The sequence below is a fragment of the Brachyhypopomus gauderio genome, chromosome 14 (genome assembly GCF_052324685.1).
Source record: "Brachyhypopomus gauderio isolate BG-103 chromosome 14, BGAUD_0.2, whole genome shotgun sequence".
Lineage (NCBI taxonomy): Eukaryota > Metazoa > Chordata > Actinopteri > Gymnotiformes > Hypopomidae > Brachyhypopomus > Brachyhypopomus gauderio.
In genome coordinates this window covers 6,511,047-6,528,401 of record NC_135224.1, presented here as the reverse complement: position 1 = coordinate 6,528,401, position 17,355 = coordinate 6,511,047, and the positions used below count along the sequence as shown (strand labels likewise).

Genomic DNA, 17,355 nt, shown 5'->3' with positions numbered 1-17,355 from the left:
AAGATATCTTCCACTTTTCAGTCTTGTTCTCTGCTGTTATGTCAATAAAAAAATCTTTGCGCAATTTAAGCTACAATTTTTTTTAGCAGCAAAAGTATGGAAACGCGCTGCTCGTTAAAAATTATGTCAGCATTGCAGGTTTGGGGAAATATTTTAAGAGGTTAATTGCAACCTGTTCGACACATATGAAGGATTACACCCCCCCCCCCCCCCGAATACCCATTGTGCTGCATTTTGGTCATAATGTTGCGTGAGTTTGGGTATTTAAACTAAGAAAGTTTAAAAGCACAAAAGGTTAGATAATGTGTGAATGGTTGGCAATCCGACAGCTCTCCGCCAGCTCCTAAACACATGCACCCTCTCACTCTCCACTTGGTATGACATCCATCTGACCACAACGAACGGAGCAGAACAAATCTGGAGAAGTTCTCAACAGTACAAACATCAGGCAAGAGAAAGAAAGCGAAGAACATTTTATTTTACTGCAGATAACAGGCGGCGCAGTCGTGCAACCGTTTTGAAATACATTTATTGTTTCATTAGATGGGGTCTATCGGCCAGAGCATCACACAAGGATTAGTGGATTTTAATTTCATTTTTACAAATGTGGCCCGTGATCCGGCCCAGCACTGCACCAGTTCTCTGATTGTCTGTAATTTATGAAACAGCTAGAAAACATGAAACACAATGTTCAGTGCCGGTTCCAGTGGGAGGACGTTTCCATCTGTCTCCACGAACTTGGAGGACATTGATTCTGTACGGAGTGTGCTTCTTTACAGGTGAGTTTCCACGACTTAACGATATTATTGCTGATCCACGTTAACTAATGAACTTATTGGGCTGCGTTTGTAATAGTATGTCCTTCAGGGCGACGTTTCTGTCGCTACTGCCATTGAGATTCAGACGCATAACAGAGTTTGAGTCTCTTTGAGCGTCTAGGAGTCAATTACACTGCGCTTGAAGCCGGGCTGTGCAGCTTGTGTAAGCGACGTTGCTTACAGTGATTTTTATTTTATTTTTGCCAACAAAGTCTCTGAACCTAGTACGCAGCACGCTGACAAAACCGAAAACACGTTGATTTAACGCGTTAATGCGTTATTACGTTGACATTTCATACGTTTTTATTGAACGTTTAGAGTCGCCGAAGCGTCCTCGCGCTCACTGAAACGAACGTCACGCGACAGCGTCTATGTTCCCACGGCAACCTTAACTTTTACCAATCACGTTTTTGATATGATGTCACGTGACGCTTATCGAGGGCCCCGTATGTGGTCAACATGGCGAGCGATTCCCCTTCTCCTCAATATGTTTGAGACTTAAACGCTTCGGAAAAAGCAGCAAAGACTGTTTATTCTTTTTTTTATATAGCCGCTGGGACATGTTGGAATGGCCTCTAGACAGTTCGGTGAACATTTAGAGAATCATTCAGCACGTTCTTTGAGCCACGAAGGCGAAGAGAGTGAGGTGGTTGGAGTAAACGATGGAGACTATACAGAGAGTTACAGTGACTCCGAGCACACAGAGTAAGACCATCAGAGTAAGACCACCAGACCTCAGAGACACCAGAGACCTCAGAGAAGACGTGGTGGCAAAGCTCTTGGGCGAGGCTCGGTCCAGTCTCTCTTTTCTCAGCCGTCTTTACATTTGGGGCAATTTCTGTTTCCAATTCGTAAAGCCAGCGTTCATAAAATAATGATATGCTGTTCCCCATCTTTAGTGAATTTATGGACGTGGTTTCCAAGCGCTCACCACAGAAATGGTGTGGCTTAATTTAGAGAGAGACCAAAACGTATGTCTAGGTGGATATCAGCTGTTTTCTGTTTGTTTTTGTTGCAGTATAAGTATTTTGTGTTGAAGGGATGAGGGAGGTATAAGGAGTTATGACATTTTTAACACTGCTTGCCCTGTACTGGCTGCAAGTTTGTTGTGGTGGTTAAAATTATTTTTATATCAGCCTGAGTGAGGATAGCAAGAAAAGAGGAGGAGAATGATGGTCCTGTTTGTGTTATTTCAGTTCACATTCATGCTGACATCCTTATTATTTTAAATTGGATTAGTGAGTGAACAACAACAAAAATCAAATGTATGTTTCACTAATGAATACCATTCCAGTTTATACAATAGAATCCAAAGAAGTCAAGAATCACATTACTCTGAGATTTTGCTGAGGAAAATAACATGTTATTAGTGACAGTGCATTAAATCTGAAGGTCACTTACAATCATAAAATTTTACTCCATATGGTAGTGCTTAATGGTCCAGACCAGGTTTCTTTTTCCATAGAAGGCTAATGGGTGAATGCCGACATATGTAGTTTTTTAGAGTAAGAAAATATTGTGGTTTAGAGCTGCTCTGTTACATCTGTGTCCTCCTGTATGGTCATTTGATGAAATAATAATATCACATTTCTGAAAGTGTTGAATTTTGGCAAGACTAACATGGACTCTGTTTTGTATCATAGTGATGTGGAACCTGAGTGGCTGGATGACGTTCAGAAGAATGGTGAGCTGTTCTATCTGGAGCTGAGTGAGGACGAGGGGGAAGCGGTGTTGGCCCAGGTCACTGCCAGTCAGTCCGCTGCCACCAATCACGTCCGCTTCAGTGAAAAAGAGGCGGAAATAATCACGGACCAAAGTGGGAAACGCACAAACCTCAGTGCAAAATCAGAACCAAAACTCAAAAGGCTGGCCAAGATCCTGGGAGGCAAGAGGCAGCCATCACAAAGAAGAGGGGCAGACACAAAAGGCAGAAGAGCTTCTAAGCAGCCGCCCTCCATCTTGAAGAACCAGACAGGCCAGCGGGCAGGTCTGGTGGTGCAGCAGTCATACCTAAAGGACGTGTGTGTCTACCTCAACCCTAAACGCCTGGGCAACGTGTGCCTTCCTCCCCCAGAGAAAGGGGGCTTGCTGGAGGCCTTACTGGGAGTGGTCCATCGGGGAGGGGACAGGGCAGGCTGTGTGGGGGAGAGACTTGTAATCCATGGTCTGGTACCCCACAGCCCTGCTAGCAAATGCACACAGATCCTAATTGGTAAGGAAAACTGAGCCACAGAGCCTTTGGAAGGACTGGATGTGAGATGAAATGTCAGAATAGATCATTTTATCATTTTATTAAATTCCCAGCGTGTGTTTATTTACAAGAAAGACCATGCAAGTGAAATCCACAGTAGTTCAGTTCCTCACATTCCAAAGGAATTACACTACTGAGCAAACCACCACAAGCTATTTTTCTTTACGAGTGGCTTTGAAATGCTGAAATGGCTGCCCATGCTAAAACAATTAGGCCATTTAAATATCTGAAATAAGACAGGGAACGTCTGCATACTGGAGATAGAGGAACACAGATCTACCAAAGGCAGGTGGTGGAGGTCTTTGTTGTTCTGAAGCATGAGGCCATTTTCTAAGCAGATAATGTATCTTAACAGCAGAGTGTTATAGCCAAAGTACTGACGTCCTTTTCTGTATGTTTACTTAATTGACGTATTAAGCAAATGCATTCCACACTTGTGATAAAGATGATGATTATAGCCAAGTATTTGACTATCACAGCTTTGATGGCTCCCATCCTGTCTCTCTGTCTCCTGTCTCTCTGTCTCCTGTCTCTCTGTCTCTGTTTTCTTTAGGCGATGTCCTTGTCGCTGTTGATGATGTGGATGTTACTTCAGAGAATATTGAGCGGGTTCTGTCATGTATTCCTGGACCAACACAGGTCTGTGTGTTTGTGTGTTTTCACTGGACCACACAGCATTCAGTATGAGTCATTTTTGACTCTTGAGTATATTTTCATCCTGAATCAGGAGGTTGGCAGTGTTCATTCTCAAAGGAAACGTGCAGCATGTCTTCTTCATAGTACTTATGAAAAATGTATTTATGAAATTCACAACGGGACATCATTAAGATTGTGGTTATGAAAGGAAGTTGCAATGTTATCTTTTTGTTATTTATGAGAACAATACTAGCGTCAGCAGCAAACAGAGCTTATTGTGGTCAGGAATGTGGCTTTATCGTAGAAAGACATTTTTAATGGCCTTGGATGGGTATGGAAAATCATCATCTCAGCAAACCTAAAAACAAGAAAATCTAAAATTGAAGAGTGAAGACCAAGCGTGTAGTTGTGGTTAGGGAGGCACCAACCAGCAGCTAGAGCCTCCTCAGGAACCGGTCCTCTACAGGATTATGTGTCATTAAAAACAGCTTATTTAAAGCAACCTAAGCAAATTAATCCCTTAAACACAGACCTGTGTTCCCGAAGTACAGAGCTTTGTTTCCGCATGCCCTATTTGCGTGTTGGCTGAATGAGGAGCCATTTTTTTAAGGCATCAGAGACCAGCTCGGTCAAACCCACAATTGTTTCTAGTTGTATGTGCTAGTGATTTTCACTTGTGTGGCATGGTCGTGCTAGCAACTGCTAAGGCCTGACAGTGTAATCGTATTGCAGAAGTGTTTGGGCTCTTTTGCCCAAATTTATATTTTGACGTACAAATTAATGTTGTGACGCACAATATGTGTTGGTATTCTCTTAACTGCATGTGAAGATAAGAGTTATTATTTGTTGCCATGATTTTGTTCATGCAACATTTCAGAATGGGATGCCGATGATTTCCCAGAAGGCTTTTCTGTTGGTGCCTCCGAGAGTAAGCTACGTTCAGTTCAGCAGCCCAGAGAAGGACGGAATGTGGAAATTACAGAGCAGGGTGACCACAGTGGGCAGCCATGGTGGTCACAGTACTGCCCGCATTTAGAGGCCACGGGGTAAAAGAGAGAAACAGCTGCATAGAGACAGAGAAAGACGGAGATGGAGAGATGGGGTGATGAAAAGAGAGCAAGGGCCAGTCTAGAGGATGAGTGCAGAGACAAAGTGACACCACAGGAAGAAAGAGCGCTCACTCACTCTCTGGTTTCTTCAGCCACAGAGTGGGTGTGGCCACGTTTTCTCACCGTTTAGCTTTAACGTGATTGCAGCAGTTCACTTAGTGTGTGTGCTGTTAGCTGCTGGTCAGTGTGTAGACCAACATGTCGGCTCCTTTATGTTATAAGGCATGTTGTTATTATTTTATAATACTGTTAGAAGTAGTGCAGTGCGTTTCACTGCCAGCATTCTTACGCACAGAGACGTCACTCAGGACCCCATGAAAGAGAAGAGAACATAACTTGTGGCCTCGTATTCTTGACCACCTCCGTATCCCATTCTCGTTGTGAAGCCTGAGGTCTGAGTGGCGCTTGAAATGGCACATTCCAGCGTGCTGAGTTCTGGTGGGGCAGAGCCCAGTTGGTGCTGGTGACCCACGTTCAGCTTGGTCCCAGGGGCCCCACTGTACTCTCACGTCTCAGCACACAAAGGGCCAAAGCTCTTAGTGCGTGTTAAAATGTCCTTAGTGCGTATATACAGTTGTGCTGTTGCGGTCTGTGGTGGGACCATGTCAGATAACTAGATTCTGGTGTTTTGGGCCTCAGAGTGTTGACCTCTATTTACATCTCATGCAACTGATCCTGGACACACACACACACACACACACACACACACACACACACACACACACACACACACACACACACACACACACACAGGTCCTGCTGCAGCTGTCTACAAGGACCTCGGGGGGAGGGAGAGGCCAGTTTGTCATCTTCACTCTGTATTGTGTAACCATGTGTCTGTTTTGCAGGACCACCCTGTTACCTCGCTAAGACAGACATTTAGTAACGGCAGTGGAGACGCGCTTGCTCAAGGCTTTAGCAGCAGAGGAATGTACTTTTAACCCAACTAAGTCACATTTTGCAGTAGTGCAGGGGCGTCTGACCCAATAAGGTTTATGTGGACCAGGGTGCATCGTGCCTCAGTCTGCTTATCCCACTTATGGCACTGCAGTGTTTCAGGTGTAGTTCAGGTGTAGCGTATTTTGCCTTCAGTAGCTCCTTTTCCTGCTCTTTCCCTCACAGAAAGAGAAGAGTCAAAGAAAAGAGACTCCTACCTCCAGGGTGCAAATCCTGCAGGAGTTCTCAGCAACATAAGAAGCAGTGTGTTGTTTAAACTAGTTGTTGAATAGTGCCCATAGTGTTACTGGAACCAGATGGAGTAGAACGTCATGTATCGGTGCCTGGCCACACACTTCCCCATGACCGTCCCGTTGGAGCAGAGCGGGGTCCTTCAGCTACAGTCCCGCAGAGCTGAAGTCCCGCACACTCGGGATCTCATCCCCTCCAGAGACACAGACACAAAATGCAAAAGTCAAGGGTGGAAAGCCATTGACCTTGAAAAGATTCCCCAGAGTTAATGATGGCGCAGGGCTGAAATGTACACAGAAACACTGTGCAGTGGTTCATCTGTGGTTCGTTCCTCTCCCCGTGTCTCTGGAGAACTTCACTCCTGCCCTTGGTCGGACTTGGTTCCAGCTCCAGTACGTATTGCACTTCTTCTGGACTAATCTTCATGTTCGTGAAGGAGGATTAGTGGCAGGTGTGTTATATTAGAGATGGAATTAAACTATGTAGGGGAGTTAGCTGTGCAGGATTGGGGTGCGGGGGCCTCCCTCTTTCTCTCTGTACGTGTCTCATGTGTTCAGGAGAGGCAGAGTACATACAGAGCAGTTTGTTATGGTCTCAGGGAGAGGGAAGCATCTTTTGACTCAATCTGATGCCCCCCCTCCTCTTCCTCCTCCTCCTCCTCCTCCTATGTGGCGGTCACACTGCCCCTCACTCCCCTGTCAGCGTTCAGCTCCCTCTCCCATCACGTCCTCATGAAATCCCCTGGACGCTGGGACAACAGCACCGGCGTGCTGGCTCTCTCCCGCCTGTAAGAGGAAACACATGATGATGATGGTATGAAGTATGAGCTGCTGGACCCAGCGGCGCTCCGTTAGATACAGAAAGTCCTCTTGGCCTGCAGCGTATTTGGAGTGTGATCATGAAAACAGAGAATGTAGTAGGAGACTGTGACAGTGTGCATAGTGTACAGATCCTCTCTGACTGTATTTTTGTAAAGGATACATTATGTCAAGCTTCATTAATCAGTATTGAATACCATAGTCTATCAGAGGTGACTGTAAGGGGATCTTAGTTTGGCTCTGACTACATAAAAATACGAGGTCTGCCGTTCCAGGCCTGCTTCTCCCTCGTGGTAATCGGAGGGTGCTGAACCTCCTCTGTGCCCTGTTCAGGTGCGGCTGACCCTGGAGACAGCCAGTGCTGACTTGGGCAGCGTGGACCCTGCCGTGCCCGGGCCACGGAGCTCCCCGGTCAGCCAGCTGGTGCGCCTGCTCTGGGGGGAGGACACTGTGGAGCTCCAGATGTCTGTAGCGCACATACCTCATATCGTCATGTACCTGTCACTCAAACTGGACTCGGAGTCGCCTCAGGAGGAGGTCGGTCATTCAGATCCCTTCAGACCCATTTCTCTTTTATTGTAGTCTTACTCTAATGCATGCTGGCTTAGGTGTCCCTAAAAATAGCCTTTCCCTTCTCTAGTCTTCTGTGTGTGTGTGTGTGTGTGTGTGTGTGTGTGTGTGTGAGAGAGAGAGAGAGAGAGAGAGAGAGAGAGAGAGAGAAAGATATATATATAGAAAGAGAGAGTTCTGATTAAGTGGGTGTTCACATTTGATATATCCTTGTTTGAGAAATTTTGACGGGCCATTAAACAGTGAGGAAATAGGTTTAGTAATCACATCTCTTAACATGTTGTACATGTTCAAATTATGGTGACAGATTAAAAGGATAAGACAGTCCAGCACTGCCAAACTTGGGTTTCTAACTGCCAAACTAACTGTGGTTTCAGAAGCTAGCAGCACATAACTGTGTCTTATAAGCAACAGGAAATGAGATTTCTGTCCAAAATAATAAATTCCAGCACAATGCTTGTTCATTAGTGACATCTGTTCCCAGAGAGCTAGTCTGCCTTGTAAATGACACAAGACACTCACTTAATGTTTAAACTTTCACATGTTCAGTTATACCAAAAATCCACAGAATCCAGATTAAGCCTAATCTTGGAAAGTTTGGCACCTCTGAAAATGTCTAAAACTCATAAGTACCCTAAAAGCCTTCACAAATTCACCCACACACACACACCCTCGCACACTCACCCACACACACTCACTCACTCACACACACCCTCTCACACTCACCCACACACACACACCCTCGCACACTCACCCTCTCACACACACCCACTCGCACACACACCCTCTCACACTCACCCACTCACACACACCCTCTCACACTCACCCTCTCACACTCACCCACTCACACTCACCCACTCACACTCACCCTCTCACACTCACCCTCTCACACTCACCCACACACACTCACCCTCTCACACTCACCCACTCACACTCACCCACTCACACTCACCCACTCACACTCACCCTCTCACACATGTCCAGTGTGTGTGGAGCGGCCCCACTGCACAGGGAGGCAACACCGGGGGAGATGGAGTTCATGTTTGCCTCACATATGTTGTTGCAAATGTAGTCGCGTATGCGTTGATTTGCTTGAGATGAGTTCATTGTCTCCACACAGAGACGGGGGCTCGTGGTGGGGTGGGGGGCTCGTGGTGGGGTGGGGGGCTCGTTGTTTTAGACCCGCTGCCTCCTGGCTCGTCCTGTCTTGAGCGCTTATGTTCCTGCAGTTTGGTGATGTACGTTTCTCAGTGTTGACGCTGTGTGCGTTCATGAGATTTAGCTCGTACTGCTCCAAACCACAGATCACACCAGTGCCAACATCTCTCCCTCCTAAACCTGCCTAACACATTGGGGATCTGATGGGGTGTACACTGCTGTGTGTGTGTACGTGTGTGTGTACGGCACCACCATAGCGGGTGACCACACGCTCCACCATGGCCTGCCCTTTGCCTCCATCCGCTGCCTCCATCTTAGCCTTTCTCAGTATCTCCATTTCTCAGTCATCTTTGTTTGATGGTCTGTCTTATGTGTGTGTGTGTGTGTGTGTGTGTGTGTGCGTAACCCTATGTGTGAATGGCCATTGTGAAATGCTTCTTTTGTGTATTCATTTTCTTCTGTGCTACCGTGAGACCCTTTCACTATTTCCTTCTCAGCCCACACACACACAAACGTACGCAGACGTGCACACAGCCTTCACATGTCTAAGTGCTGTCTAGCTGACGTCTTCCTGCTCTGCATACTAATCAGAGCTCAGTGAAAGAGATTCCCACCCTTTCTTCCTCTCTGAATACATCAGAATGTGTGCGTCCACCCCACCTATTCTCCACCTATTCTCCACCTATTCTCCACCCATTATTACCCCTAAACTAGAGGAGGGTTTTTCTTCACAGACATCCAACATGTAGTGGAAACTGCCGCTTCGTTTCATACCACAATATGAACGTATAATACATGCGTTTTCTGTCGTCTCTGCTATGGTCTCTGGTTCTGAGATGGTACCACTGATTGAGCGGTACCAACAGAACCAGAACCTGATAGAACTGACAAACCTTGGTAGGCTGGTGAAGTTTTCTTAGACACGGGCTCTTTGGGAACATCAACATAAACACAGATTGAAGCCCAAGTCTGGTGGAGATTCTCTATTAGTGTAATGTCTCGTGAGACAGGACACGATTTGATTGTAAGCAGTGATCACAGGCCATACAGTAAAGTCCCTGCACTTTGCCACGTGTGTCTCTTGTCTGCAGCAGGAGATCTGGTACCAGTACCCGCTGTCTGAGGCAGCTGGCCAGCTGAAGGCGGTGAGGGGGATCTTCCTCACACTGTGTGACATGCTGGGATGTGTCACCGGAGGACAGATCACCAGGTGAGCACAGGCACATTCTTCTCTACCACTCCGACACTCTTTACTCTGCTATTCTGTCCCTCTGTCTCCCTCCATCTCTCTGTCTCCTCCTGTCTCTCTCTGTCTCCTTCCGTCTCTCTCTGTCTCCTTCCATCTCTCTCTGTCTCCCTCCGTCTCTCTCTGTCCGTCTGGCTCCCTCTCCCGGCAATAACACGTTACATTTCGGTTCTTGCTGGATTCTGGATCTTCTCACTGGTGTCCTGTTCTCTGCTCCTGCGTGTAGCTCCTCTCTGCTGCTCCAGAAGCAACTGATCCACGTGGGCTACTGGAAGGAGGGATCCAGCCTGCTGGTGATTGGCCTTCCTGCTGACAGGTAGCCACACCCCTCGTACCGCAGCCGTAGTTACAATGCAAAAGCACGTTGTCACGACAGCTGAGGGCGGCCCGCCGGTGTCGGTTCTGACGCTGCGCTGGCCGTGACGGTCCTTGATGATGATCGGGCATGTTACGGTGGGGCGGCCGTTACAAACGCCAGCGATGTGTCCTCCTGGCCTCACTGGCCTGTGTAAGCTTTGTGTGGCTCGGCTTCGGCTGAGTCAGTGTGGAAGCGGGACGTGTGTGTGATGTGTGTCCCGTCTCTCCTGCAGGGTGCCGTTACTGCATCTGCAGACCGTTATCGAGGGGGTGGTGCACACTCTCAGGGTCATGTATGGCTCTCTGGACAGGTGGGTGGTGTTCTGAGATGCTCCATCCAAACCTACACACATTCTGCCACTCTTTCTCTCTCTCTCTCTCTCTTCTTTTTATTAAGACCTAATTTATGTACAGACATCTTTTTACACATTTTGTAACTGCTATTCAACTGAATGGGTCTTTTAGTTTTCTGACCTTGAGTCAAAGTGTGTGTGTGTGTGTGTGTGTGTGTGTGTGTGTGTGAGAGCCAGAGAGAGTGGGTACCAGAGAGCACTGATTTATTCTTTGCCTGGGTCTTTGTCTGAGGATCTCTTTGGCTCACTGATTCTTCCCTGCTTTCTCTCCCTCTCCATTCTCTGTCCTTCTCCCTTCTTTCTCTCCCTCTCTCTCTCTGTTCCCCCTCTCCGCAGCGCCTTCTGTGAAGTGGACCACGCTTCTCGGCTGGATCATTTCTTCTGCCTGTTCTTCCAGCAGCTCATCCAGCCCTCGTGTTTGAGTGACGGCTCTGGCCCCTCCTCCCAGGACGTTTCCGGAAGGTTCCTGGAAGGTTTACCAGCTGTACGCTGGCTCACATTACCGCCAGATATCAAGGCAGGTGACCTACTGAGGACCTTCTGCTATTGCTTAGAAGGTCTGAGGTGGCTGTCCTAAATACTACGATAAGGGTGCTTCTGTTTTAGCTCAGATGACATGTACTGTGGCCTAGTGTGTAGGGGTTAGCACACAAGATCTACAGTTGGTCGTCTAAAGGTATCGTAACTTATGGCACCATGACAAGAATCAAATCAGACGTGTTGAACGTCAACTCTCATGTCTGCGGTATAAGCAGACATGTTGGGGTTGTGAAAACAGACGGAGATGTGAAGCCCTGTGGTCTCCTCACCCGTGTTTCTCTGGTTTCACAGGTCGAGGTGGACACTGTTCTGTCAGACTTTGAATCTTCAGATTTTGGTGACATGGTGAGAAAAAATAAACAACCAGTCTTTCACTTGGTCGTTTGTTTGGCTAATTATTTAAAAATAAACATTTTAATCTTGTCATTCTACCTCATCTTCATTTTCTCCCTTCTGCTCTTTGATTGATTAGTCTGAAGACTTCTTTGGTATCAGGCGTCTGTATGTCACGCTGGGTTCCTGCCTGTTCTACAAGGTGAGGGTGCGGTCCTGTCTGACTCCTGCCCTGGACCGTCTGACCCAGTACCGCACGTCAGCCGTCCCACTGGACAAGCACAGGGCTGAATAATGAATGAGGAACAGGAGAGGTCGATTCAGTTACCTTCAAACTGCCTCACACTGTGCTCGTTCCATAATTTAGCATTAGACAGACAGGGCTCCAATCACTCCAAAAAAGGATTTTAAGTGTACGGTACTTTTGGAATGACCGGGGGGGTCATGTCTAGTGTCTCGAGTACAAGACCACAGCACCATGATGTCATCCGCTTTCCCTGAAACCCCCCCCTGTTCTGTCTGTCCCCCACAGGGTTACCTGATTGCGAACCACCTCCCTAAGCAGGACCTGCGGGACGTGTGTCTGTACTGCCAACACTACTGCCTGCTGGGCCTGGCAGCTGAGCAGCGTGTGGGCCAGCTGGTGGTGTGGAGGGAGGTGTTCCCCCAGCACCGCCCCATGTCCCGCCCATCGCCCCGCCCATCGCCCCGCCCATCGCCCCACCCCGGCTACCACCAACCCCATAGCCGCTTCTTCCTCCTTATTGTAGGCCTGGTAGGTGTGGTGATATTTTCGTATGTATCAGTGCAGTATCCATGCTGGATGTGTTGGGGGTGAAGCACTGTGAATGACATTGAACAATACATGAAAGATAATAAAAAATTATTTTGATTTTTAAAATTATTCAAAAAAGGTCTGTAATCCCATGTTCATTATCTTTGCATCGCATGACAAAATATGTGAATGAATGTGTTCTGACTTGTTGGGATCATCCGTTTCGATTTATTGAAATAATCCTGTTTCAGGGTACATGTTGAAAAAGGTGGCGTCAAAACCAGTTGTTTCAGAAAGCTGAAAGGACAAGTCCCCAGTGTGACCTACGCCTGCGGGTGTCCCCAGTGTGACCTACGCCTGCGGGTGTCCCCAGTGTGACCTACGCCTGCGGGTGTCCCCAGTGTGACCTACGCCTGCGGGTGTCCCCAGTGTGACCTACGCCTGCGGGTGTCCCCAGTGTGACCTACGCCTGCGGGTGTCCCCAGTGTGACCTACGCCTGCGGGTGTCCCCAGTGTGACCTACGCCTGCGGGTGTCCCCAGTGTGACCTACGCCTGCGGGTGTCCCCAGTGTGACCTACGCCTGCGGGTGTCCCCAGTGTGACCTACGCCTGCGGGTGTCCCCAGTGTGACCTACGCCTGCGGGTGTCCCCAGTGTGACCTACGCCTGCGGGTGTCCCCAGTGTGACCTACGCCTGCGGGTGTCACCAGTCTTTAACTACGCCTGCGGGTGTCACCAGTCTTTAACTACGCCTGCGGGTGTCACCAGTCTTTAACTACGCCTATGGATGTCACCAGTCTTTAACTACGCCTACGGGTTTCACTAGTCTTTAACCGTGTCTTTAGCTTTTGTCTTTGTTGTTCTAAAAGTGTCAGTTACCTGTCACCACCTTTCAGAGGTGGAGGATTTATCAAACGCAGGATTCTGAGCTCCTAACATGATGTCACGCGATGTTTGGTTAGTCTGCATGCCACGTATAGGTGCTTTTGTCCAACATAATCATAAACTTCCAAAACATGGGCAACAAGACTTTCTACATCAGCAAGGCCTTAGACAGCGGTGTGGAGGGGAGGAGCCTCCCGTCTCGTCTTATATCTTTAAGCTGTTTGATGATGCGTCCCACACAACTCAGGAACCGAAAGAAACATTCAGCCTTTTTCCAATTTCCTCTGTTTATGTTGGCAGTTTACACTGTATATTTATAAAGTAACATATGTAACCTTTTAATCCAAATGCACTGGTCTCCAAAGCACACCCTGCGTGTTTGCGTGTGTGTGTGTGTGTGTGTTATTTAGTCCACGCTGTTTTATCTGATATCCTCACAGATGCCTCCTGGCAGCTCTGGTCTTTATTTCAGTCTTTATTGCGTGTCTGCAGCCTTGAGCGTGGCGGTGTGGTCGTCCTCCAGCCTGCTTTCACACGCTCAGTTATTTCTCTCCAAGCTCTCGTGTCCTGTCCTTAATCCCGTCTCTCGGGCATCGTCCTCTCCACTCCTCCCCCAGCAGGGTCCCCTCTCGCCCTCGTCTGTTTGCCGGTTTGTCCCTGATTGCCTGCACTGCTGTGTGTTCCAGAGACACTTCATGCAGTGTGTGTTACTGGAGGCGGGAGGCTGTGCCTCTCCTGCTATTGGCTGCCCTGGTCCCGACTCCATCTACGTAGACCAGGTCAAAGCCACTCTCCTCCAGCTGGAGAGCCTCCACTCGGCCATCGAGGACCGCCTCTCCGCCCCGCCCACTCCATCGCTGTCCTGCGCTGATTGGTTCCTTCCTTCCGGCGGGCGTGACCGGCCGGACGGGACTGGCACATCTCCTCTCCTCAACAGGCTGACGGCGGCCATCAAACCTCCTTCGCCCGGCGCCATTGGCCGAAGCCTGTTTGGAGAGGCGGGGCCAGGCTCCGGTTCTGCAGGGCTGAGAGGCAGGAAGCCCAGCCCACAGAGGAGCCTTTCGGACAGCGGGAGTGAGGGACGTGGGGAGCCCGCAGGGGCCTTCACTCCGGGACTCAGTCCTCACACCACACCCGACGCCATGCGCAAGACGCCCCCTGGTGGCACACGCAGGGACTCGCTGGGCTCTGGGGGTTCGGATGGCAGTGGCGGCAGTGGAGGACTCTTTAAGGTGCGTGTGGCTCTGTTTGGGCTTCAGTACCAAAAGACCTGTTTCTAACCATTAATGTCCATCTGTGCCTTAGTCATGATTGTCTGTATAAAATTGGCCTGTTTGTACACACACACTAACATAGGGGCGCACAGCTGAACTGGCCCAACATTAGCGTACCAGCGTGAAGTCAGAGTTGTAGTACAGCTCCTTCATTAGCAGGACGTGCAGATCAGTTCTTGGCCCATCAGGATGCTAAAGATGGACCCTTGTCTGTGTTGTTCTAGACACGCCCACTCAGTCATTCTTCATCCCCTCTTCTCCGTGTTTTTCTCCACACTGAGACACGTGTGGACAAAGTGGGAGGCTCAGATATGAATCCAACGTGGAGATCACTCGGTGTAGGTCTGTAAGCCCTAAATCACAGGGAGAAACACAAGAAAGGAAGCCGTGTAGGATCACTGTTACTGAACGCCCTGATCTCGGAGCTTCATATTCTCCCGGTTAATCGCCCCTAGGAGCAAACCGCCCGACACAAACAAAAGTGTAAACAGCACTGTGAGGTCAGTGCGGGTCACGCGGGGCCCGGCTGCATCTAGCCGTCGTTTCCTGTGGTCTCCCGGTCATTAGGTTTGGTGGTAGTGTTGGTAACAATAGTGTGTTTGTGTGTGTGTGTGTGTGTGTGTGTGTGTGTAGCTCCCCAGGTTGAGGCAGCCCAACCCGTTCTACCTGGGCTCTCTGAAGAAGAGTCTGACGGAGAGAGAGTCTGAGGACATGCAGCGCACGCTGAGGTGAGTGGGTGGCCTGCAGGTACAAACTGGCCTTCAGGGCTGAAATAAACCGCCTCCTCTCAGTACCAACACACATATATATATATATATATATATATATATATATATATATACACACACACACGCAGGTCGTGGTCCTGAACAATGCAGTTAATACCGCTCCGATTAACATCCTCTCCCAGTATGTCAAGGTCTTCGCTGCCTTGCAATTGTGGAATAAAGTGATTAAGTGAGCTTGATGCTGAATAAAGTCATGCTGTGTGCGTTTGTGTGTGTGTGTGTGTGTGTGTGTGTGTGCGCGTGCGTGGGCCAGGCTCACCGCAGGCATTGAAAACACACTCTTCCACTACGTCCTGATGGAGTCGGTGCAGGGCGTCTTCATCGCGCCCACACACCGCGAGCTCGCCCAGCTGGGCGGCTCCATCCACCCGCTTCTCATACGCAACTTCCAGCGCTGCTGCCTGTCCATACGGCACGCCTTCCAGCAGAGCCTGTGGTCCCGGGTACGAGGGGGGCGTGGGGGGGCGAGGGGGGGTTGGGGGGGCGGTGGGAGAGTGGGTCCCGTGTGAGAAGTCACATACACGACTGCTGCAGCGTGTGAATACCTGATACTCCGCTGTTGTGTTCAGTAATGTGTTAGCCTTGCTGAGGTGTGACTCGTATTCGTTTCTGTGTATGTTCAACCGCCCTGTGGGTGGTACCAGGAGAGGAGAGGGGGTGATGGACCACAGACGTCTCGAGGTCTTGGTCCGGTTAGAGAGCACGGTGTTCTGTTCCAGTGCAAACCTGAGAACTGGACTGACCACAAGAAACCTGCTCCTACCATGACATATTGGGTTATTGGGTATGTGCACTCACTCACACACACACACACACACACACACACAAACATGACATTAACAGGTTGATTTAATATGTGTCAGCATACTAGTTAGTGGTTAAACTGAATTTTGTTTTAGATGTGTAACAGTCAGTTTGGGAAACTGAAGTATTCCTTATTTGAAGCACATCCAGCCTTTTGTATGAGGATGTTTAACCAAACAAAATGTTTTCCATTTCAGCTGAACTGACAGTGAACTCAGTCACCCTGTCAGTGTGGGTTGTTTGTTGTCTCGTGCTGATGAATGTAGTGCAAAGAAAGCGTGACTAGGGCAGAGTGTAGCACAGACCACCTGCAGCTGGGCCTCCCCGTAATCACACCAGAGCACGGCGGACATGGTGGCCATTTAGCAGAGCCACGCTGTCTGTTCTCCACACACACACACACACACACACACACACACACACCCCTGGTCTTTGCTCTTCTGTACAACCATACGCAGAACTCTTGTTGTGTGTTGCAGGCGGATGCTTCTAGAACCGGTACCTCAGGAGTTCTACGTGTGTTTTCACGATTCGGTGCCGGAGGTTCCTGTGGAGATGGCATTCAGGCTGTCATTTGGCTTAGCCCTGTGATGCTAGGTCAGGATTCCTGGGGCACACATATATAATTTATAATGCAGCACCTGTGACAGGGAAGCACAAGTCTGCTACACACAGCTGGGTGAAAGGTTTTCCATAACCAAGAACAATCCTAATGTGGAACACGCATTGAAAAGTGGACTATTGTAATAGAGAGGGCACAATGAACAGAACCGAGCCCTGGTACGTGATATAATCAAGTCCAGGGACCAGAACTCAGATGTGTAGTCTGGTCACTCAATGTTGTATTCCTGACGGATAAGGCCACTAAGGCCAGTATCTCGCAGGTCTTCTCAATGGTTCTCAGGAGCCCTCGAAAGTCAGTTATTCATGTGTAAAAATATGGTGAAAAAGCTGAACAGTTATACCTCAGAACATCACTCTCTACAGTGAGCAGAATCCAGCCTGCAGGACACATCACTGCTAGCTGCTGTAGTTCCACTACAGGTGGGCGTGTGTGTGGGTGTGTCTACAGGTGGGTGTGTGTGGGCGTGTCTACAGGTGGGCGTGTCCTGCTGCTGCTGTAAAACCTCACACTGCCTCGCTCTGGACCTCCGAGCAAGCTATAGCTTTGAGATATGCTGCATATTTCATTTTGTTGATACAAGAACATGTAATTTTGATGGAACTACAAATACATTATTTTACTGACATCACATTTCCTCATGATGGACGATTATGCTCACACAGCCTCGCCCCCTTTTTTATGCTGGACCAAATGGAATAAATGAATCATGATGTTGGCATAGCAACAACCATAGACTCAGGTCCAGCTTTATTGAGATTTTATAACATGGAGAAAGATGTTTACTTATGATGCATCAATTTATGTTTTCTATTAAATATCAAATTAAGA

General features: G+C 48.6%; 1 protein-coding gene across 5 annotated transcripts; it reads left to right on the top strand.

Annotated features, from left to right (window-relative positions):
- The first annotated feature begins 354 nt into the window (after window positions 1–354).
- On the top strand, window positions 355–17,342 carry intu (inturned planar cell polarity protein). 5 transcript variants are annotated; one of them, XM_076972014.1, is made up of 16 exons: window positions 355–779; window positions 2,462–3,030; window positions 3,623–3,708; window positions 7,154–7,357; window positions 9,640–9,758; window positions 10,021–10,110; window positions 10,385–10,462; window positions 10,841–11,021; window positions 11,336–11,389; window positions 11,517–11,579; window positions 11,910–12,152; window positions 13,723–14,268; window positions 14,944–15,038; window positions 15,352–15,541; window positions 15,743–15,882; window positions 16,382–17,342. In XM_076972014.1, exons 1-16 carry the CDS (start codon window positions 688–690, stop codon window positions 16,491–16,493), a joined length of 2,862 nt encoding a protein of 953 aa, XP_076828129.1. In that variant the 5' UTR covers window positions 355–687; the 3' UTR covers window positions 16,494–17,342. The 5 variants fall into 5 exon arrangements, with proteins under 5 accessions (XP_076828129.1, XP_076828128.1, XP_076828127.1 ...); XM_076972013.1 differs by lacking the exon at window positions 355–779 and adding an exon at window positions 1,255–1,523 and having other exon boundaries at window positions 9,643–9,758; XM_076972012.1 differs by lacking the exon at window positions 355–779 and adding an exon at window positions 1,255–1,523 and having other exon boundaries at window positions 16,382–17,340.
- The last annotated feature ends 13 nt before the right edge of the window (window positions 17,343–17,355 follow it).

What these genes read in the sequence shown, in the direction of transcription:
- intu (XM_076972012.1), top strand. Translation starts at nt 1,387, where the DNA reads ATGGCCTCTAGACAGTTCGGTGAACATTTAGAGAATCATTCAGCACGT. An exon ending in GTTCCTGCCTGTTCTACAAG is followed by an intron (nt 11,580 to 11,909) that starts GTGAGGGTGCGG and finishes TGTCCCCCACAG; the next exon opens with GGTTACCTGATTGCGAACCA. An exon ending in GACATGCAGCGCACGCTGAG is followed by an intron (nt 15,039 to 15,351) that starts GTGAGTGGGTGG and finishes TGCGTGGGCCAG; the next exon opens with GCTCACCGCAGGCATTGAAA.